A 24,491-nucleotide genomic window follows, 5' to 3' on the forward strand; every position below is an offset into this window, starting at 1 on the left:
CTTATTGATCCTGTGCCAACTAGCTTGTGGCTCAGATAGTAATCTGGAGATTATTACCTTTTGGTTCTGCTTTTTAATTTAGCCCCTAGCTGCTTGTGTTCCCTCAGCAGAACCTCTTTCCTTGTTCTACCTATATCATTGGTACCTATGTGAACCACGACAACTGGATCTCCTCCACCCCCCCCTCCAAGTTCCTCTGCAGCCCAGATATATCCTTAACCCTGGCACCAGATAGGCAACACAGCCTTCGGGACTCTCGATCCTGGCTACAGAGAACAGTATCTATTCCCCTAACTATACTATCCCCGATTACAGCTACATTTCTCTTTTCTTCCCCCCCCCCACCCCCCCACTTGAATGGCTCCCTGTACCACGGTGCTATGGTCAGTTTGCTCATCCTCACTACAGTCCCTACTCTCGTCCACACAGGGAGCAAGAATCTCAAACCTGTCTGGTAAGGGCAAGGGCTGAGGCTCTTGCAGTGCCATTTCCTGGATCCCTCTACCTACCTCACTCATAGTCACACCCTCCTGTCCCTGACCACTGGCTGAATTTAAGGTAGTTAATCTAAGGGGTGTGACTGCCTCCTGAAACACAGCGTCCAAGTAACTCTCCTCCTCCCTGATGTGTTGCAGTGTCTGAAGCTCAGACTCCAGCTCATCAACTCTGAGCCGGAGTTCCTCAAGCAACCAACATTTGCTACAGATGTGGTCACTAGGAACCACAGTGGGGTCCACAAGCACCCACATCATGCAGCTACAACGCATCACCAGCCCCTGCATCTCTATTTAATTACTTTTTCAATTTGTTTTTAAATTTCCTACTGGTCTTTAGTTTATCAATCTGTAAAATATTTCTCCTATTTACCTTTAATCTGAAAGCAAGTTAGAAAAGAGATTCAAAATACACTTCTTAAAATCAGTTGGAACCCGCTCTCTCTGCTGAGTTGAAGCTAAAGCATTAGGCCTCCGATCCTGGGCCCCAGTAGTCACCTTTAATCTGAAATCAACTTAGAATAAGTAGTTCAAACTAGCAGTTACTTACCAACCAATTAACTTATGGTTTTCCTGTGATGTCAGTTGGTGACGGTGATTGCAGGGCCCACTTCCCAGACTGCTTCCCAGCAATGGTGATTGTAGGGGGCACACTTCCTAGACTGCTTCTCGGCAACGGTGATTGTAGGGGACACACTTCCCAGACTACTTTCCGGTGACGGTGGCTGCAGGCGACACTCTTCCCAGACTGCTTCACGGCGACGGTGGCTGCAGGGGTCACTCTTCCCAGACTGCTTCACAGTGATGGTGGCTGCAGGGGATACTCTTCCCAGACTGCTTCACGGCGACAGTGGCTGCAGGGGACACTCTTCCCAAACTGCTTCCTGGCAACGATGGCTGCAGGGGACACTCTTCCCCTGACAAACATAAGCAGTGTATGTCCTGGCCTTTTCTCCTTCCTGCTGTTCTGTTTCTGCTCTAAGATGCTGGACCCTCACTCACTTATAAACTAGATTCAATTTACTGCATTCTTTCAATTCCTGGTTTCTCTTTCTTCCTGCCTTTTGTAGCAGTTACCGAATGCATTGCTACTGTGAGCTCAGGATCCAGATAAATTCAACAGAGAGAACTATTCTGAGTGGAAGTGCTTCTTGGCTCTGACTATCTCTTCTGTTCCAGCACTTATTGCTTTTGAGCCTGAGTTCCCCCTCAAAACTCAAACTGTCACATGCTTCATGTGGCAGTGGCAATTTCGTGGCCATCAGAGGGTCGGAATCTATCTTCAGGCCTCAGTGGGAGAAGTAAAGAAGGGGAGAATGTGAGAGTCATACAGGAAGAGGAAAAAGAGTGTGCCATCCGAGATTAAGGAGACAAGTAATTCTGTGAAATAGTGTCAATCACAGAAAGTATGAAAAACAGAGAGCAGAGTTTCACAGAAAGGCAGAGAGAGGACGAGGGAAAAGAAACAGACAAGCTAAGTATAGAGATAACAGACTAGTCCTTTGCAGAGGTAGTGACAAAGAAAACAAGGGGAAACAAATAATCTGTCCACAAGCATGACCCAGATCTCCCTGTCGCTTGCCATTTCAACACACCACCCTGTTGTCATGCCCACATATCCATCCTTGGCCTGCTGCAATGTTCCAGTGAAGCTCAACGCAAACTGGAGAAACAGCACCTCATCTTCCGACTAGGCACTTTACAGCCTTCCGGACTGAATATTGAGTTCAGCAATTTCAGATCATGAGCTCTCTCCTCCATCCCCACCCCCTTTCTGATCCCCCTTTTTCCAATAATTTATACTTTTTAATATATTTTTCTTTTCCCACCTATTTCCATTATTTTTAATTGTATTTCCATCCATTGTTTCATCTCCACCTTTTAGCCTATTTCGATCCCTTCCCACCCCCACTAAGGCTATCTGTCACTTGCTCGTCCTGCTTTCTACCCTTAATGTCACCATTAGCACATTTCTTAACTGATATCACCACTGTCAACACCCCTTTGTCCTTTTGTCTATGACATCTTTGGCAATCTCTTCTTTGCCTCCACCTATCACTGGCCCTCTATCCAGCTCTACCTGTCCCAACCCCCTCAACCAGCTTATATTTCACTTCTTTTCTATTTTTCCTTAGTTCTCATGAAGAGCCATACGGATTCGAAATGTTAACTGTGTTCCTCTCCGCAGATGCTGTCAGACCTGCTGAGTTTTTCCAGCCATTTTTATTTTTGAAACAAATAACAACTTGTATTTATATAGCACCATGGGCTCAAAGCACTTTACAAAGAATAATAAAGGACATGGATGGATGGAGCCATGTGAAGGATATTAGGTAAAGGTGTTTGAGGGCAAAATTGAACTGCTTAGTTTGTGAATGGGTTTTTTAAACAAGGATGGATAGGCAGAGGAATTTCAGGAGGGAGAAGGGCTAAGCTAACTGATGAAGGAGAGCTTAGGAGAGCGGCAAAGCATAAGAGGCTGAAGCCAAATAACCAAAGGGTATGGGAAGGGATGTATGGCTGGAGGAGATTGCAGGAGAACAGCCAAGCAGAACTTTGAAGCCAAAGCTGAGATTTTTAAATTGGGTACATTGAGCCAGTGTATGTTTGAGAAAATGGACCCTCTCTCTGCCTGTTACTCTGACATAATGGGTCAATTGAATATAGTACAGGATAAGATGCTGGTGGTAGCAGTTTAGACAAGCTGGAATTTGTGTAGTGTAGATAGTGGGAAGTCAGCAAGAAAAGTGTTCAGCTTATTGATTTTGGATACAGCAGAGGTATGAATAAGAGTTTCTGCACAAAGTGGGCAGAGATAGGGGTGGAAATGGACAATGTCGCAGAGGTGGATGTAAGTGGATTTGATGATTAGATTCAGTTCTGGGTTGAACATCATAAGATAATTATGCATTGTTGTATTTAGCCTAAGCAAGTAGCCACAGAGTAAGATTGTATCAATGAGAAGCGAGTGAATTTCATTGTGGGTGTTGAAAATGATGGTGTCAGTCTACCTGATGGTCAACTGAAGGATTTAGGTTAGGCAGCATAGAGTCAAGGGAAATGATGAGGAATTTGGGGTAATTATTCACATGGAGCTGCAGGTAATGTCACTGTAGGGCAGCAAGAGGAAGAAGAGGGATCCAAAGATGAATCCTTTGTGGGTATTCACAGTTGATGATGAGGTGGAGGAAGTGGGTACCATTGCTGGGGATGGACTGGATTTATGCGGACAGATAGAGATGGAATCATGTAAGATATCATGATAGAGATGGAATCATGTGGAGCTGGGCAGAGGAGATTTAGTGAAGGAGGCTGCCGTGATTGACTGTCAACGATTGCAGAGAAACCAATGAGGACAAGGTGGGAAAGCATGGTCAAACTGACAGAGGATGATGTTCTTTACTTTGTCCAGGATCATTTCAGTGCTGTGAGATAGATAGAATTCAAACTGAGAAGGCACATCATGAGACCTTAGGCAAGACACGGGAGGATAATTATGGGAGAATAGAGCAGGAATGGAGGAAGATTGGAAGTATGAATGATAATAGTGGTCTTGAAGATGGGAGGAATGGTACCAGAGCAAAAGGAATTACTGACAATATTAGCTGCTACAGGAGCTAGAAGGGATTGAAAAACAAAGAATAGCAGAGGGAAAATTATAGGAGAGGCAATTTTATTTGTCCATGCTCAGTGCTGCTAGTTATATAAATTCTTTGGTTCATGTTAGTTGGGGTTGTAATGCAATCTTCAGCCCCAGGCTTTGCTTCTTTAGCTGCACTCCAAATAAGTTCACTACATACTTACAACATAGTGGGTACACAAACGTCCTGTAATTAATAGTTTATTCTTCTGTAAATTTTCAAGTATAGTTTCATAAAGCTTTAATATATTCCTGTAAAGATCATATTGCATTTGTCTCTGCTTTTCATTTAGTGTGGGGAAAAAAAACAAATTTGTGGGGGAGGTTGCTTAAAAGTTTGATTAAAGGAGTTCAGAAATATTAACACTTAGCAATTTGGGAAAGAGAAATTTGCTATTTGATTTCGTTAATAATGTGATAAAAGGCCCTTTTATTCATCTCCACTATAAGCAACCTTTTAATAAAATAAATCAGCCGTGTGATATAATGACTGCTGTTTTACTTAGTGACAATTAACTGCAGACTTAATAGCAAATAAATCCTTGTTTTATTGCTGTGATATCATCTGCACTCATTAGCAAGTATGTAAGCACCATTAAGTTCAGAGGTGTTCTGTTGATGTGGCCTGTTCTCTACCAGTCATTCTCAAATCCACAAAGGCCCCATACCTCATGGAGCTCTTAGATACTGGTAAAGTAGCTAGAGATTATAAAACAAACTAATTTAATGCCATAAACTAACACAGCCATCTGTTAAACCTGTGTAAACAGCAAACAAGGAGGTATTTAAGACCTGTAGTGTAATCTCGTTGAGGTGAAGCATAAACTGCAACAGCTTTATTATTGCTGTCACAAAAACAAAAAAATGCTGGAAAAACTCAGCAGGCCTGACAGCATCTGTGGAGAGACAGAGTTAACGTTTTGAGTCCGTATGACTCCTCTTCACACTCCTCTTTTTCTATGTCTCTCTCCACAGATGCTGTCAGACCTGCTGAGTTTTTCCAGCATTTTTTGTTTTTGTTTCAGATTTCCAGCATCCACAGTATTTTGCCTTTATCTTAGTGTTTATTATTGCTGTTCCTGGTGTCTTGAACCTTTCCATCAGGTTGTATTGCAGTAAGGTTGTACTTTGAGAATGTTGGTACCCGTGAATGAGTACGATTAGGTGATCACCAAATCTTGGTTGCAGTAATAATTTGGCCACAAGGCTTTATATAGTCAAGCAGTGATAGTCTGCGTTGAGTTGCAACAATGACTATAGCTTTATTCAGTAATGACCAACTGTTTATTTGAAAGCAAGTCACAGCCAGTATCTCTTGTGATGTAAGCTGCACTCAGGAGCATGTATGCCCAGAAGTGCCCTGTGAAAGTGGGTCTTTCCAAACCCCAAAAAACCTCACCATACACCCAATGGCTAGTTGAGTTTTTAGGAGGGCTGTGCCCCTGAAACATTAACTTGTCTGTTCTTTCTGCAAATGCTGCCCAACATGCTGAGAGTTACCAGCATTTGGGATTTTTTAAAATAATGCTGTATTTATATATATTTCTTTCCTATTTCATATTCATTTTTCGGCCAAACTACAAACTGAGGAACTTCACTTACCTAGTGTTTCACCCTTGGTAACATAGTGCTCTGGCCATCTAAATTGTTCTTTTCTCCCGGTTACAATGTGATAATCTTAAATTGCTGGATATGAGTCACTCTGGAACATAAAACAGGAATCAAATATTATGATAACTCATTAACTCTAAATCAAAACTGTTTGTGACTGTGGAAAATATATTGGTTAACTGTCTACTACGTTACTTTTTATTTTTGCTAATATACCCTGATTGAGTAAATAAGGAGAAACTGCTTCCAGCGGCAGAAGGGACAGTCAGTAACCAGAGGACGCAGATTTAAGGTGATTAGCAAAAGAACCAGAGGCGACATAAAGGAACGTTTCATTATGCAGCGAGTTGTGAACTTGAATGCACCGTCTGAAAGGGTGGTGGAATCAGGTTCGATAGTAACTTTCAGAAGGGAGTGCAATAAATACTTGGAAAAAAAATTGCAGGTCTGTGGGGAAAATGTCAGGGAGTGGGACTAATTAGATAGCCTTACAAAGAGCAGGTACTGTTGACATAATGGTCTTGTTCTGTGCTATGTTATTCTTTGATTCTATAACTTGCAAATATTTTCTTTGTTTCAGGGGACATACACTGTCTGAACATCAAACCTATAGCTTTCTACAAATCAGAACAGCCAATGCTGCTAAGAATGAGATAGCAGTAAACTTCAGAGCTGCAAATTCGGTTTATTTGGCTAAAACAACCGAATGAGAGGTTGTGTGCCTCGAATTCTGCAGAATGTTTGGGGATATGTTTGAAGAAGAGGAAGATGCTGGCTTTGTGTGTGAGAACAAAACTGTGAAAGGGCGGAAATCCAGGAAAAAGGACACTGACCCACCACCGCATCGGGCAGCCAGTAACCTCAGTGGAATCAAAAACCAGGGAGGCACCTGCTACCTCAACTCGCTGCTTCAGACCTTACTGTACACGCCTGAATTCCGAGGTAAATTATTTGAAGGTGGAATGGGAATAAATTGAGGGGAGGATCAAAATTCCTTGTTACTCAATGAGATAGAAAGCTTTCTCCTTGCAAGTGCAGCAGTCATTTCACTGTTCCCCATGTCACGACCCACTGGGGATAGTCCGCTGTAATATCAAGCCCCACTGTTCCCTGAATCACGACAAATGTGAAAAAGTTTGATCAAGCCACCAGATTGCCCCAATTCTACCTAACTGTTTAATTTAGGTTAACAGAATATGAGCACCAGGTTTGTAAACTTAATAAGTAAATAACGGTTTATTGAACAAGCTGTCGTTAACCAGAGGCAAAAGAAAGAAATATGAACTGCTAATTTCTAACTATAACCTAAACTCTACCCCTTCTTAAATCCCTATACACACGCACACACAAGATGCATAAGAAACACAAAACATGGATTCTAAGGGTGGGATACAACAGTTCCATAGCACCAATCCGGAGTTTAGGATTCGATGGGTTGATTTTAATCGATATCTTCCAAATTCTTTTCAGTTCTTGTTGATGACACGAGGTGGTCTTCTAGCACTTTCAGTATTTAGTTCATTGGTTGAGACCTTGCTTTCCAATGTCTCTAACAGTGGTTTGCCTCTTGACAGGGATTTTCAGAGAGAGAGCAGGTTTTAGAGGAGAAAAAAAAACAGCTAGCTATTATTGTGGAATTACTGGAATCTTCCACACACAGGAGAAAGAGGTTTTAGGTCTTGTTCCTTTCAGGCTAGGAGCTATTCAGCTGCACTAATCTTCACACGAACTCTGGTCACCTGGCCAGGAGCCAATTAAAATGCTGTTGTCAGGCAGCTTCCTTGTTCCAGGACTCCTTTCTGGCACCATCCTGTCTTTCATGGCTGCATCTTACAGGACAGCAACATTGTATATATCTCTCATCCTGCTCCAGTGGACATGTCTTTCAACCTGTAGCCATTGTAATTCTAATCCACAGTCTGACAGAAATGAAAAGATATCTTTCTTACACCTGTTATCTTTGTGTTTCAACAATAGATGTTGATGTGGCTTTATTTAAATAAAACAAGAAAAAAGGCACGTATTACAGTAGGCCAGTGGACAGCCTTTCATCAGAGGGATGAATGAAGACTCTTGGTATGAAAGTCTCTTCTGTTGAACATCCAATATTGGGGATGAGCAGAAATATCCTTCAGTTCAATACTGGGAAGATCTAAGCCATTAACTTTGGTCACTGCTGCAAACTCCATTCCCTAGCCATCAACTCCAACCATCTCCCTGGCCACAGAGGCTAATCCAGACTCTGCACAACATTGGAGTTCTGTTCTATTTGAACATGGCTTCCAATCCTATGTACTCTCCACCACCAACACTGCCTACTTCCACTTCTAACATCACCCATCCCATGCCTCAGATCATCTGCTGCTAAAACCTTCATCCATTGCTTTATTACATTTAGTTTCCATTCTTCCAATGCTTTCCTGGCTGGCTTCCCACGATGCAAATGTAAATTTGAACTCATCCAAAACTGCATGTATCCCAACTTGCACCAAATCCTGTTCACCCTTCACCCTTGTGCTAACTGACCCAGATTGGCTTCTGGTCCACCAATGCCTTTACTCTCTCCCTTTCAAATGCCTTCATGGCTTTGCCGCCTCAAACTTTGTAGTCTGCTCCAGCCCGACAAGATCTCCGATTCTCGCCTCTTACGCGTTCCTAATTTTAATTGTTTCATCATTGGCGGCCGTGCCTTTAACTGCCTAGGCTCTATTCTCTGGAGTTCTGTCCCCAAGCCTCTCCTCATTGCTCTACCTCCTGTTTTAAGCCCCTCCTTAAAGCTACCTCTTTCACAAAGTCTTTAATCTTAATATTTCCTTATGTATCTTGGTGTTAATTTTGCCTGAGAACATTCCTATGAAGAACCTTGGGTAGTTTACTATGTTAGAGATGCTATATAAATGCGCATTGTGGTTATTCACAGGAGGAGTCCTACATGGAATGAATTTGACTGTTCCTGACTGGTACTAACAAGCCTTATTTGGTGCCTGTAATTTCACACAAATTATTCTAATCAGGCTTGTTCCAAGAGGCCTCAGATATTTGGTGCAGAAGGTGACAAGTGACAGTGTTCCAATCCTTTAATATTTGCTTTAAGATGTACTGCTGGTGATGAGTGAGGGAGCTTTACTCTGCATATATTCATGTTTCACTTGATCCAGGAATATTTAATTGCAGGTGAGAAAACTGTTCCATCCACCTGCCAAAATATCTCTTTCCAACAATGATAGCTGCCACCATAATGAGTGCAAAAAGATACACGAGATACAAATTAAGTTTTATTTTGTACATTATGTACTAATGAAGATTATTGATAGTGGGTAGAATGTTATCATGCTTCCTACTATGTTCCATATTGCTTCTCTACAGGAGAGACTACTGTATTATTTTTAATGATTGTTACTAGTGAATACCCATGACTGCTTTGTCTCAGACATTACTAATGTCATCACTGAGTTGTGTGTTAATATCTAACAGCATGTATGCATATGGGAGTGCAGGGAAATTCACTTGTTCCCAAATTTGTTATTGGGCTGCAGTTGTTGCAATTATGAGGTTTATAAGATTTTGTTTTGGGATGGTGTCTTTAATTTAGGATAAAATGAAGAGATCATGTGACCTGTTCTGATGTCTGCCTTGACAGCAAACCTGGATAGTTTGATCGTTAGAAGTTAAAAGGGGCCTAGATTGTTTTATTGGGAAGAAGGTGTAGGGTGCATACACTTGAAGACAATGGCAGCAGCCTGTGTGCTTACAGACTGAGAGTCTCTAAAGTCCCAGAAAAATGTAGAGAATATAAGGTTGTAAACAGTCATGCTTTAAGCTGCCCACGTACTTCCAAGATAATAGAGAGTTGGAGCCTCAAAGTTAGCGAATCAGTATTTCAATCTAGATACAAGGTCCAAATGATTCATGTTACCATAAAAATGGGCTTTGCAAGGGGAGAGTCTAAGATATTCCTAAAAACTCTCAGACAAAGCCAGTCCACCAGGATCCCAGAGAGAGCAGCTAGTGGCTGAAAATTTCTAGGTTCTCTGTGCAGGAATGTGGGCGGGAGCTTGTGCTTGTATTGGAAAGACTACATTTGCGAGGAATTAAAATGAGGCTGGAAGATTCACCCAGCTTGCGCTGTAGGAAGAATCTTCAGGGGGAAATCCTCACTGTGAAGCTCCTAGATTAAAAGTTCCAGGCTGAGAAAAGAAAAGTAATCACTCGGGAGCTAAAAATCACCTTGGACTGGTTCCAGAGAATTGAATGTCTATTTAAAGGGCAGTGTAAAATACATCTGTGAAGTGTGTTTTCAGTTGTGTTAAAAGAGAAAGGGAATGTTCTGTTTTAAAGTATAAGTTGTCTACAAAGATAGTGTCTAGCTAATAGTGTTTTTAGTCTTTTGTTACAGCAAAAGTCTTAAAAAATGAAATCTTGCCATGTTATCCTTTCAGCTATTAACTGGAAGTTTAAAATTTTTTTAAAAAATCATCGGACTCTATGGGAATCGCAACAAATTGGGGTTCTTGTGGGATTTCAAAACCACAGGCTGGGACGAATGCACTGGGTTTGGCCAGAGTTTGAACAAGCAAGAATTCACAGTGACTTTTGCTGTATTTATTGAAAGATAAAATGGACATGTTAATTGCTGAAGCTTTCCTCAAAGGAGAGGACTTGTCTGTGAGTGCCTTGCTTCGGTTAACAAAGGTTAATTTAAAAGTGATGGCGAAAAGTTAGAAATAGATTTAACAGTAAGCACTAAAAAGCAGAGATAGTTTTAGTATTGACTCAACATTTGAACCTTGAGGGTGAAAAAAAAGTAATCCAGATAAAACAAAGGTTGAATTGGCTAAGATTCAGTTACAAATGAAGCAAATGGAATTTGAGAAAGAAAGAGAAATGCAAAAAACTTGAATTAGGATTCTAAAGGCAAGAAATAAAGGTAGAGTTTTAAAGAGTAAAAGAAAAGGAAAGCCTTGGCTTACATAGAGAGGGAAACCAAGAAATTTGAATTTGATAATGAAAGGCTTCCTTTCAGAAACAGTATTCCTTTAGAAATAAAGTCCCACTGAGAAGGCCATAAAGTTCCTAAAAAGGGGAAGCGGTTGCTTTGGCTGACGGTTATGAATTATCCCACAAATGCATAGGTGGCAGCAAACATTTGTTTGCAAACCCACAGAGAAGCTGTAGAGATAAGAGAAGTGATGGTGAACAGAACACTAATTACAATGAGAGGGATAGCAGAAAAGTGAAAAGACAGCTGCTTCTCAATGTAATGAAAGGGTCAATGGGAGAGATAAATATGATTAAGGAGACCACATGTTACTTTTACCATAAGACAGAGCATGTGAAGGCAGACTACTACAAGTTAAAAGTTAAGCTGGCAGCGTTTTTGAGAGTGTCTAGTGTTTCTGCAGAAAATCCTGCACTAGTGAGTGAAGCTTGTGACAAACCAATACCACCTAATGTATTTTCTGTGGTGTAAATTGGAACATAAAAGATTAAGAGAGTTTTGTATTTGAGGGTGAAGTAACTCTGTTTTTGTATGATAAAGGAGCCAAAAAGATTGTTATCCTTTGAGATACGGAGTTGGCTCAACCCCTAATGTTAGCAAAAGATGTGAATTTCTCTTCAGAGAGTCCGCTAAATAAAAGTGTGTCGATACAGGGTATTAATAGAAATTGTTTATCTGTTCCATTATGTAGAATGAACTTGAGCTGTACTTTAGTCAATGGGTCTGTTATTGTTGGAATGATGTCGAAGTTGCCTATTAATAATGTTGATTTCATACTAAGAAATTACCTAGTGGGAGCTGCCATCTCTGAGGGTGGTAGGCAAGTCCATTGAAACTGACAGTATACTAAAGAAATCATTGAGTATTTGTAATCCTGCTACAGAAAATACGGTTTTGACTAAAGATGTGAAAGAAGAATCAGATAAGGTCACACTTTTGAGAGTGAAGGGACAGTGAAACCCCTGATGGACAGCAGAGTTAAAACCAGCAAAAAAGTGAATTGAGTCTGTCTCAATTAAAATTGCCTACAGATCCCAAGCCATGGTGTCAAAACAGAATACAGCAGCAAAATTCCAGGCTAACGGACAAAGAGAGACAGTGTTTTAAACCAAACTGACTTCGCTCTAACTGATGCTGTTAATGTGGAACTATGGGGTTGGAATCAAGTCCTAGAGTGGAAAATAAAACTTCAAAATGAAGCTGTGGCTCATGCTCTGAAAAATTTGGATAAAGCTTATGTTGAGTGGGAAGATGAAAAACAGAATGTCAAAGAATACGAGAGCTAATTTTTAAAAAAATCAGTGTTTTTAATTGTAACAATTATGGGATTTATAAAATTGTTATGGTTTGAAACTGTGTCTTTAGGGTAAAACGGAGGGTTTCATGTGACTTGTTCTGAAATCTGCTTGACAACAGGCCTGAGGCAGCTAAGGACCAAACGGAGGCCCAGATTGTTGGTGAAATGTTGGAGACAGTGGCAGCAGTCTCTGAGTTTATAATGGGTAGACCCCAAGTCTCCCAAAGTCCCAAAAAGGTGTTGAAAGTTTCAGGTTGCAAACAGTTGTGCTGTAAACTGGCCATTTACTTCTAATGTGAAAAAGAGTAGCTAATTTGCATTTCTACCTCGGTACAAGGCTCATGTGATTCACATTGCCATAGGGAAGGATGCAGAGGAAGCCATTTTTAAGATCAGGTTACAAGCTTCCCTACAAATTAATGAATATAACTGAGAGATAGGAGTTTTGTGTGGTCAGCAGAGAGAAGAGGCCGCTTGGCTTGTGAACTACTAGAGCCTGATTTGAGGGTGGGGGGGAAACGGTCTCTAGTCAAAGAACGCATCCTGCAGCCATTCAAGGATTCCAGGAGATTTGACTAGTGTGGCCAAAGGGGACAAATCATCGGGACAGGCTTTATTGGTGATAGTGAAATTAGGAAACTCTCTGAAAATTAAGGGAAGCACCTGGAGGCGATCACTTGAAGTTACTACTCGGTGAAACAAGGGATGGGAACACATTGGAAGCTGGGGGCAACTGTGGACCATTTGCTACAAAGGCTGTAATTCTGTGGAGAGTGCGATGTGTGATAAATATAAAAGTGGAATGTTCCTTTCTGTAGTTTAAAGTATAAGTTGCCTAGAAAAAGAAAATAGGGTTTTGTCAATATTGTTTATTTATTTATTTATTTGTTGCAGTAGAAGTTTTAAAACATGAAACCTTGTCCTGTAATTCATTCAGCAATTAACTGCAAGTTCGAACCTTTTTTCAAGTTATTGGTCTCTGTGGAGATCATAACAATATGAACATCGATCTAACCTCAATGAGATTCTGAAAGCAGCAAAAGAGAATCGTAATCCTGCATTTAAGCAGGAGAAAGACGACTTGGATGGTTGGCTAGCTGAGACTTTTTTTTAAAAATGTGTACATTGAAGAACCTATAGCTCTGAAAGAGAGGGTGAACTGTTGCATGTGTTTGAGTTGATGCAAATTAAACATTGTGAGACTGCCAAGATAGATTGTTTAATGGAAAATGTGATAGCACAGGGAAAGAATATTACTTGTATTATATGTAGTAAGTTAGTTGTTAAGCTATATAGAATGTTATAAGTTATAATTTGGAGTTTCAGGGGGGAGGTGTTACAAATTGAGTTTATAAAGTCATGTTTTGCGACTGTGCCTTTAAGTAAGAGGAAAGGGGCCAGATTACCTTTCCTGAAGTCTGCCTGACATCAAGCCTGGATGGTTTGATTGTTAGAGATTAAAGAGGGCCCAGATAGTTTTATTGGGAAGAAGGTGCAAGGTGTTTACACTTGGAAACATTGGTAGCAAGCAGCCTCTGTGTTTTTGTAAGTTATTTGTCCCACAGAGATTGTAACGCAGTACGGAGAAAAGAATTGTTCTTGCCACAACAGATTTCTAGCAGACTACAAGATTGTCAGTACCATTTAAAAAGCAGATGACTGTAGATCATGGCGTATATGATAGCCCCATTTTTTTTTTCAGTCCCAAAAATTGTGTTTTTGCATATTCTCGGCGAGAAGTTGACCTCCCCCTTTTTCAGCCATGACATGCTAAACTTGCACTAGTAATCAGCCTCAATTTTTCACCCCACAAATGGATGTTTTACTAACTGGTACCTTATAACTGGGCACAAGGGATCAAACAGGCAGCAATGGACACCTTGTGGTGAATAAAAAAGATGGTGACAACCCACACCCACGTCGGCAATTTACTTTTTCACTCTATGTAAATCAATGCCTATTTTTTGAGGGATTTTTCGAGGCTTCAAAGGTGCACTTATTTGCCAACATCTATGGCACCTTATTGATTGATCAGAAGATGGTTAATATTTCTGATATATGTTGCAAAACTGGATTTGTAGCTATGATCTGACCAAGTACTACTTTTTGACATCTTAATATTGGGCCTACCAATTAGCCAGTGTTGGTGAAAATTTTGACAATCAGGCAATTGTGAGCTACTCATCCTCTCTATTTTAGGATATCAATCTTCTCTGCTGTTTATCTGCTCGATGCAGGTGCTCTGCCTCCCAATGCCGCCACCCCCCACCCATGCTGTGAGGACTTGCCTTGTGTCTATTTTCTTTGCTGCCCTTGAGGACTGGCAGCATATGTGTAATCTATGGCAATAGAATTACAACGCAAAGATTGGCCCAATGCAACATACTATACTTCTCCAGGAAGCCCTTTCCAATGTAAATTTCTTCTTTGATCTTTGTTACTTTCTTGCTGCTGTGTTGGTTGGTGGTTGGGTGGCTTGCTTTCATATCCCTGCCATTGCCTCCATCATAAGCCATCAAGATGCACTAGGCTTTACACTGTATGATGATCCACCAATTTCTACAAAGGCTGACGACACCCAGTTTGAGTTCACCACCATCTCTCTCAATTCCTTTGCTCTTGCTAGATTACTAGGCTGCTTATGTGATGTCCAGTACTGGATAAGCAGAAATTTCCTCTAATTTCCTTATATCCTTTCTTGCTTGCATTACCAAATCTATGTCCCCTCATTCTTGATCCTTTCATGTGTGGGAACAGTTTCTCTCTATCTACTCTGTCCAGACCCCTCATGATTTTGAGTACCTCCACCAAATCTCCTCTCAACCTTCTTTTCTCTAAGGAAAACAGGCCCAACTTCTCCAGACTACCTTCATAACTGAATTTCCTGACCCCTAGAACCATTCTCGTCACTCTTCTCTGCACCTTCTCTAATGCTTTCACTTCCTCCTAAAGTGCGGTGCCCAGAACTGGATACAATATTCTAGCTGAGGCCGGGCTAGTGATTTATGCAAATTCAACATAACCACCTTGCTCTTGTAGTCTCTGCACCTGTTAATAAAGTCTAGGACAAAGTATACTTTATTAATCACTCTCTCAACCTTGAATGATTTATGCACATAGACACCTAGGTTCCTCTGCTCCTGCACTCCTTTTAGAGTTGTACCTTTTTATATTCTGTCTCCATGTTCTTCCTACGAAAAGGAATCACTTCATATTTCCCTGCATTGAACTTCAGCTGCCATCTGTCTGCCCATTCCACCAACTTGTCTATGTCCTTCTGAAGTTCTACATTATTCTCAATCCACAATGCTTCCAAGTGTTGTATCATCTACAAACTTTGAAATTGTGCCCTGTACACCAAGTGCTAGGTCATTAATTATATATCAGGAAAGGCAAGGACCCCAACACTGACCCTTGAGGAAATTCACTATTAGACCTTCCTCCAGCCTGAAAAACATCCCTTAATCACTACTCTCTGTTTCCTGTCGCTCAGCCAATTCCGTATCCATCTTACTACAGTCCATTTTCCATGAGCTATAACTTTGCTCATGCCTGTTGTGTGGCACTGTATCAGATGCCTTTTGAAAATCCATGTACACCACATCAATAGCATTGCCCTCATCAACCTTCTCAGCAAAAAAAATCTCCAAGTTAGTTCAACATGATTTTCCCTTAAGAAATCCATGCTGGCTTTCCCTAATTAACTTGCATTTGTCCATGTGACTATTAATTTTGTCCCAAGTTATTGCTTCCAGAAGTTTCCTCACCACCAAAGATTAGCCTGTAGTTGCTGAGCATGCACTAACTTGCACTGGTTCCCAGTCAAGCAATGTCTTGATTTTAAAATTCTCATTGTTTTCAAATCCCTCCATGCTTTGTCCCCTGCCTATCTTTGTAATCTCCTCCAGCAATCTCTGTGCTCCCCTAATTCTGCCCTTGAGTATCCCTGACTTTAATCACTCCACCATTGGCTGCATCTTTATTCGTCTAGGTCCTAAGCTCTGCAATACCCTCCCTACAAATCTCCGGTTCTCCACTTTGTATTCCTCCTTTAAGATGCTCCTTAAAACCTACCTCGGTGACCAAGCCTTTGGTCAACTGCCCAAATACAGTATCTCCTTATGTGGCTTGGCATGATATTTTATTTTATAATGCTCTTGTGAAGTACCTTGGGACATTCTATGAAATTAAAGTTATTGTTTCTTCTCCTCGCTCTTCAAAATTGGAAGATACTTGTGCATTATGCAGCCTAGGTTAAGAACTGAGGGCAGCAGGTGTCTGAATTTGTTAATTCCTATCTTTTATGGCTTGTGTATTCAAACTTTAACACTTGGTGCCATTGCACCAGCACAATTCCATTATCTGTGAAGCTTTCCATTTAATTATGGCCTGTAACTCATTACCTAGTAGTATCTCAACTAAATTATTGGAGCTGTATTGTAAAATATGATACTATTGGTTTTAGTGCAGTGAAAATACTGTTGGGAGAAAAAAGCATGTGGCTGAAAGTAATATTAAAGTACTAAAGGAGCCGTAAATGTTCTAACTAGGAAGAATGTATTTACAATAAACACACACATGTGATTAAAAAAAACAATGTTGGGAATCTAAAACAATAATGGCACATTCTGGAAATGCTCGGTGAGTTTGGAGGAGAGATGAAGGACCATCCATCAGAGGCAGTTTAGGCCGGGCAGGGAAGCTTCAGAAAATGGAGAGAGGAAGAATATAAGGTAAGGCCAAGGGTACACATATTCTACAATTGGGCAGAGAGGTCAGAAGAAGTTAATACCCTGTGGATAGCTTTTAAAATGCCCCATGGTATATGAAGGTTTAAGTACAATCCCAATTTTTATACTGCTGAATAAGCAAGAACTCTAAAATGAAAGTGGTTTATGCTTTGAGAAATTAATTATTGAAGGCACTTTTATCTTTCTGTTCTGATTTTGTGTTGCATGGCCCCATCTGTTTACATTTGTAACTCCACCTGGTTATTCTCCACCTGGTTCTGGATAGAAGTGGGGCATGTGAATCTGGCAGCTGTTTAGAAGACTTACAAAAAAAATGGCTCTTTGCTACCAACGGAAGAAAGCTGGATGGTGCTTTTCTGTTTTGTAGTGCAGCCAACAGCAGGAAGGAGTGTGAGCCTATGGGTGTACTTTATATTGTAAATGTGTCTTATGTGTCTGATTGGTGCAACAATGTGCTCCACTACATGATGATAGAAGTTGCACTATCTACTTCTGACATGTCAGCGATGACTCAATGGGTAGAATGCTCATTTATGTTAGAAGATTGGATTCAGATCCCGCTCCCGAGACTTGAACTCATAATCTAAGCTGATACTTTAGTGAGGTATTGAAGAAGACTGCTGCATCATCTTTCGGTTATGAAGTTAAAAGGAGGCCCAGCCTATCATCTTGGATGGTTGTAAAAGATTCCATGGCATTATTTGGAATAACAGCAGAAGATCTCTTCCCAATGCCCTGGCCAATATGTATCCCTCAATCAACATCACTTTAAAATAAAACTATCAGTTCATTATCACATTGGTGGGACCTTTCTGTACAAAAATTGTCTGATACATTTTTGACCTTGAAGAAAGGATTTAATTGGCCGCAAAATTCTTTGGGGTGTCCTGAGGTTGTGAAAGGTGCTTTATAAATGCAAGCTTTTTTTTAACTAGGAGTTTCTCAACCTGGAGAAGTTGCTGGCTGGGAAGAAGTGGGTTAGAATGCAGTTGTTCCAGTTTTTCTCTGGTATACTTCGCATAATTTGCCACAAACTTTTGCAAATAGAAATCTTGAAGCTAGGCACTCTTCTATTTCTAACCCCCATCCAGTAGAATTTAGTGCATAATGTGGGATGGTCTGATAAGGGGACAGTAGTTAAAATGCAACAACTTGTATTTAGAGTTTCAGGATTCTATTTGTTCCTGAGCTGAGCCTTCAATTCCATATCCACTACAGTGACACAAACTGCCAGATCCATCTCTGTATTATCATCCATATCCATCCTTGACTCATTCCATCTGCTGCTGAAACTTCATTGCAGGCCTTTGTTGCCTCCAGACAAGGCTATTCCAATACTCCGATAAAAAGCAAAATACTGCGGACGCTGGATATCTGAAATAAAAACAGAAAATGCTGGAAAAACTCAGCAGGCCTAGCAGCATCTGTGAAGAGAGAAACAGAGTTAGCATTTCCAGGCTGTATGACTCTTCTTCAGAGCTAAAGAGAAGTAGAAATGTGATTGATTTTATGCTGTTTAAGAGGGGATGTAGCAGGTGGAGCAAATTAGGTCAGGGAAAGGTGGGAGCTCAGGAGAGATTGACAAAGTTGTCATGGACACAAGACAAAGGGAATGTTAATGGTGGTGTTAAAGACTAAAGAAGATGCTGAGAGTGGTATAAAGGTAAGATAGCAGAATGTGTTAATAGTAGAATGAGGGTTAGTACTCTGTGAAAGCACAGCATAGAAACAAGTGACAGATGGCCCTGGTGGGACAGGTTGTTGCGGGGGGAGGTGGGGGGGGGGGATTTTTAAAAATTAAGACGAAAAATCAATAAAAATAAAATCAAAACAATATTTTAAATTTTTTTTAATACTTTCTACCCAACCAGGCCCCTCCAACCAACCCCACAGGGCCATGTGTCACTTGTTCCTATGTTGTGCTTTCACAGAGCGCTGACTTATGTTATGCTATCTTACCCTTATGCCACTATCAGTGCCGCCTTTAGTCTTTAATACTCCCTTAGACAAAGATGTCATGGATACAAGACAATCTCTCCTGACCTTCGATTTTGCTCCACCTGCTCCACCCACTCTTAAACAGTATAAAATCCATGACATTTCTACTTCTCTTTAGCTCGGAAGACAAGTCATACGGACTGGAAAAGTTAACTTTGTTTCTCTCTCCACAGATGTTGCTAGGCCTGCTGAGTTTTTCTGTCTTTATTTCTGCTATTCCAACACTTTCCTAATTGTAAATCTTCATTGATCCTGGGTGCTCCAGTGCATCCAATTTAAGGTTCTCGGCATTGTTTTCATATCTTTTCATGGTCTTAACCCTCTCTGAAATCCTCCAGCTCTACAACTCTCCAAGAACTCTGCGACGCTTCAACTCTGGTGCTCTGTCCATCTCCCATTCCCTTTAAACTTATTGTTGATGGCTGTGCGTTCAGCTGCCTAGGTCATAAAATCTGGAATTCTCCTCCTAAACTTCTACGCCTTTCTACCTCTCTCTTTTCTAAAACCTAACTCTCTGACAGAGCTTTTGGTCACCCCTCCTATTGTCTCCTTTCACTCTAAAGTGTCTTATTAAACTCCTGTGAAGCACTTTGAGATTTTCTTTTACATTAATGGCTCAGTATGAATGCAAGTTATGCTGCATGATTAACATTTCATCTCTTCTTTTGAATCAGAATCATTGTTTGCCCTGGGGCCTGAGGAACTGGGATATTTATCAGACAAAGACAAGCCAGAGTCAAAGGTGGGAATGTTTGCATTTATCTATTTTTAGCATTTTCTTGCATTTTACACTTTTTTTCTTTATTATTAAATTCAGGCATTCAAGTAAATGGATCAAAACCACACAAAAGGCTCATTTTAACCCTGAGCTGGTCTCATGGGTCCTCTTTAAAGGCTATCCTTGGGCTACTGACTAATTTTTCTGTCTTCCTTTTTGAAATAAAACAAAATGGCTGTTGAAGTACACAAGTAATGTGATCTATACAGGACTATTTACTTTCAGCACCCTATGAAAAAATGTGTTCATTTTCTGACCAATTAAACTTTTAAATTATATTTCAAGTAAATAACTGATAAAAATTTTCTAACACCCGCGTTATGTGAGCATGTGATATCACTTCCTTTCTCCTTTTGGTCTCTGTGGCTAACTTACTCCAGGGCATATTAGTATTGCTAGGAACTATTTTGTCAGCTGCGGAAGAACGATTTGGATAATGATTCTTAATTTGTCCCACCCCACCCCTTCATCTTTCCTCCATATGGAATCATCCAGTGACGGATTTTCTGATATAAAACTGACACAAAGGGTCACTTCCACTGAAACCTATAGGTGCTTTGTAAGGGCAACCACTGTTAGCAAGCTGTGCTTCATGGTAATTATTTGGACGCTTTCCGATACTGCAGGATGCAAGCTAGCACGTGGCACATATAATATTTAGGCACACGTTTAGCTACAGAATAAATAAAAACTCAGTGGAATGGGTGGAGCCCACATCCCGTGAGCAAATATAAAAAAAAATCTGAACCTGTCTTCACTGTTCTGATGCCATGTGCAGGCCCTTTTCAGCACAAAAAAACCTCAATAATCTTATAATATTCTAAAATTTAAACTCCTGAAGCTGTTAAATGTACATACTTTCACTGTCTAATACATATTAGTCACCTATGATTAATGGACCTTCCTATATTACAACAATGGCTGCACTTCAAAAACCCTTCGTTCGTTGTAATGTGCTTTGGGATATATCCTGAGGTAATTAAAGATATAATATAAGTGCAAGTCTTTCATTCGTCCACTGATGATGATACTGATTTGATCTAGTAAGGTTCTGTGTATTTCTTGGAAGAGTTTCTTCTCCAATTTGGACTTTTTAACTCCTTGTTTAATAGTTGCCAGAATGTAGAAAGTGCTAACCCAGGGTTTTCCATTAAACCAGAAGGGCCACTGCCAGGCTTGTCAAGTCTCACTCTATTGGAGCAAATATTCATTAATTTTGGTGTTACAATATAGCATGTTGATTGATTTAACATTTAAAAAGAGAGAGTTTGTGAAGTGTCTCACTCCTGACATTCTTTTGATGTTCTGATGAAGAGTCATTCGGACTCGAAACGTTAACTGTGTTCCTCTCCGCAGATGCTGTCAGACCTGCTGAGTTTGTCCAGCTATTTTTGGTTTTGATTCTTTTGATGTCAGTGGTTCTAGTTCAAATTGGTAGCTGATTCCAGGTGTGAGTACTCATTGGTGTCTCTTGACGCTTGTAACAAGACTGCTCACATCCCTTTATTATCATCCTTCACCATAACTTTCTCATATATGGTCAGATAAGTAAATGATTAACCAGAGGTGGCTAAAAGCAAAATACTATGGATGTTCGAAATCAGGAATAAAAACAGGTGTAGTGAATAATAGTGAAGTGAGCAGAATTTAGTAGTGTCATTAGGCAATTATTCTGCAGGTAATTGTGTGTCTAAGTAGTGCATAGAAACATAGAAAGAGTTATGGCACTGAAGGAGGTCATTCAGCCCATCCTGCCCATGCAAGCCAAACAATTGTGTTCTAGTCTAATCTCACCCTCCAGTTCTTCATTTTGTAGCCCTGTAGGTTATGGCACCTCAAGTGAATGTCCAAACATTTTTTAAATTTGGTGATATGTTCTCCCTTTACCATACTTTCAGACAGAGTTCCAAACTCCCAGCATCCTCTAGGTGAAAAACCTACTCCTGAACTCTCCTAACAGCTACTTTAAATCCATGGCCAGGTTATTAACCTCTCTGTTAACGGAAAGCGGTCCTTCCTATTCACTATATTTAGGATCCTCCTTATTTTATACACCTCAATTAAATCGCTCCCCACCCCGCTCTGTTCCAAAGAAAACAAACTCAACCAATCCAATCTTTCCTCATAGATAAAATTCTCCATTCTTGGCAACATCTTTGTAAATCTTTCCTGTACCCTCCAGCGTGATCACATTCCTCCTGTAATGTGATGAATAGAACTGTATGCAGAACTGTACCTGAGGTCTAACTGGTGTTGTACAGTTCTAGCATAACCTCTAGACATTCGCCAATAAAGGAAAGTATCCCTAATTCCTTCCTGACGACTTTAGCTACCTGTCCTGCAACCTTCAGGGATCTGTAGATATACACTCTAATATCTCTCAGTTCTTCCAAACCTCTCAGAATCCTACCATTTATTGTGTATTCCTTTGACGTGTTTGACCTCCTCAAATGCATTATCTCATACGTGTGTGAATTGAATTCCATTTGCCACTTTTCTGCCTGTTTGACAAGTCCTTTGATAGCTTCCTGCAGCCTACAACTTTCATCCTCACTGTCAATCGCTCAGGCAATTTTTGTATCAACTGCAAACTTCTTACTCATGCCTCCTGCTTTGATGTACACTGCAAACAGTAAGACGCTTGTGACTAAGCCCTGCAGCACCCCTTTGGAAACAACCTTCCTGTCACACAAACGCCTGTTGACCATAGATAAAGGCAAAAATACTGCAGATGCTGGAAATCTAAAACAAAAACAGAAAATGCCAGAAAAACTCAGCGGGTCTAACAGCATTTATGGAGAGAAAAAGAGTTAACGTTTCGAGTCTATATGACTGATTGACTCAAAACGTTAACTCTGTTTTTCTCTCCACAGATGCTGTTAGACCTGCGGAGCTTTTCCAGCATTACCTGTTGACCATAACCTTTTGTATTCTAGCACTGAGCCAATTTTAGATCAGACTTACCACTTGCTCTTGGATCTCATGAGCTTTTAATTTTCTGACCAGCCCGTGTGAGAGACATTGGTAAAAACCTTGCTAAAACCCATGTAGACTACATCAAACATGCTACTCTCAAAAGTCCTCCTTGTTTCCTCCTTAAAAAATTCAGTCTACATTGTCAGAAACAACCTTCCCTTAACAAATCCATGCTGACTGTCCTTGATTAACTTGTGCCTCTCTGAATTACACTTTTGCCATCGCAGAATGTTTTCTAATAGTTTGCCCACCGCCAAGGTTAGGCTGATTGGCCTGTAATTAAACAGACTATCTTTTCCTCCTTTTTTAAACAATGGTAGAATGTTGGCAAGATTGAAAAATGATGGTCAGAGCCTATACTGTTTCTTCCCTTGCTTCCCTTAGCAGCCTGGGTTATATTTCATCCAGCCTTAGTGATTTATCCACTTTCAACGTTTCTAAACACTTTAATATTTTCTCCCTCACTATATTTCTTTGTACCCTACAATGTCCAAAAATGTTCTCGTAACTATAAAACACAACATGATGTCAGCTGTTGCTGTTACAAAGCACTTGTGTGGTTTCAGTGGAGGTGATGCTTTGTGTCGGTGTTATGTTGCGTCTACCCATGTCATTGCTTTGCACAGGGGCAGAGTTGAAAAATGATTTGGATTACTAGAGTATGCCGGGATGTAATGATTGAGTACAGTAATTGTATTATCACTCTTTTAGGTTCGAGTCATCCCTCTAGAGCTGCAGAGGCTTTTTGCACAGTTATTGCTTGCAGACCAGCTAGCAGCATCTACATCTGACTTAACTGATAGCTTTGGCTGGACAAGTAATGAGGTGTGTTGTATAATGCTGATTATTTATTTATCTCTTTAATTATTGTGTTTTTATATGGTTTAGTGAAGCAAAGTCAACTCTCATCTCTGTTATGTGTTGTTTAAATGGAGAAAAATTGCATGGTTTATATTTTGTTCCCTTCTCCCGTTCTTCACACAAAGGGTAGTGGAAAACTGGAACTCTCTCCAGAAAACTGTTGAGGCTGGCAGTCAGTTGAAAATTTTAAAGCTCAGATTGATGAATTTTTGTGAGGGTGTTAAGGATTGCAAAACCAAGACGGGTAAATTACATTAAGATACAGAATTGCTGTGATCTAATTAAATAGCAGAATAGGCTTGGGAGTGGGGGGAGGTGGTGGTGGGTGGGGGTTGAATCTTGTTGCTATATTCCCCCATCCTGGTTTTCAGCTGCTAGGAAGTACTCCACTGATCACCCTGATCTCCTGCTTCCTTGGGAAATGATGCAGTCTCCATTCATTGTCAACTCCTGTTCCTATGTCTCCTCAACCCCTGCCCACCCTCCTCTTTTAAGATTTGCAATCATTCTTTTGCTCCTACTGTTTTCTGTTTTATCAATACAGTAGAGGTTTGGACAAAATTCCTCGTTGCAGCATTATTATATTCTAAATTAATTTTATTTTCACTACTTTAGATCTGCCTGACCAAGAGGAAGGGAGGTGACCTGATCTCCCCTCTTTCTTGCTTCTTGAGCCAGGTACCAGGGTATGTGTGATCCTGGCTTCAAAAATATTTTGCTTCACTGGCTCATCAACTGTGGAGTCTACGGTCTGGAACATGGTTATGACGTTTAATTGCTAACCTGACTTGTCCCTTTGAAGTCACATTGAATACTTCCTGTGGAAGTAATCTAGTCCCTAGATTTAATTGCACTTTGAGGAAAGTTTGCACATTATCGGGGGCTTGCAAATTTCTGGCTCTACGTCAGACAAAAACCAGATGCCTTTTTCTTTCTAAAACTTGGAAGTGTGATCCCTGGGATGCAACAGATGCTCTCAAAGATTTTATGTACATAGTTGGTATTGTAGAGCATTTACTGACCAAGGGGCCATCCATGCAATTTATAAGGCACTTCTGACATTTGTGAAGTCCCTTCAGACATACT

At 40.5% G+C, this 24,491-nt stretch overlaps 1 protein-coding gene across 2 annotated transcripts in view; it reads left to right on the forward strand.

Annotated features, from left to right (window-relative positions):
- Positions 1–24,491, forward strand: part of usp40 (ubiquitin specific peptidase 40) — a 149,338-nt gene that overhangs the window by 6,801 nt on the left and 118,046 nt on the right. For both annotated transcript variants that reach the window (XM_041200781.1, XM_041200780.1), the window contains exons 2-4: positions 6,326–6,687; positions 19,465–19,532; positions 23,256–23,369. In XM_041200781.1, the coding sequence (XP_041056715.1) occupies positions 6,483–6,687; positions 19,465–19,532; positions 23,256–23,369 (387 nt within the window). In that variant the 5' untranslated portion in view covers positions 6,326–6,482. The remainder of the gene's footprint in view (positions 1–6,325; positions 6,688–19,464; positions 19,533–23,255; positions 23,370–24,491) is intronic.

This window comes from Carcharodon carcharias, chromosome 12, assembly GCF_017639515.1.
Source record: "Carcharodon carcharias isolate sCarCar2 chromosome 12, sCarCar2.pri, whole genome shotgun sequence".
Taxonomy (NCBI): domain Eukaryota; kingdom Metazoa; phylum Chordata; class Chondrichthyes; order Lamniformes; family Lamnidae; genus Carcharodon; species Carcharodon carcharias.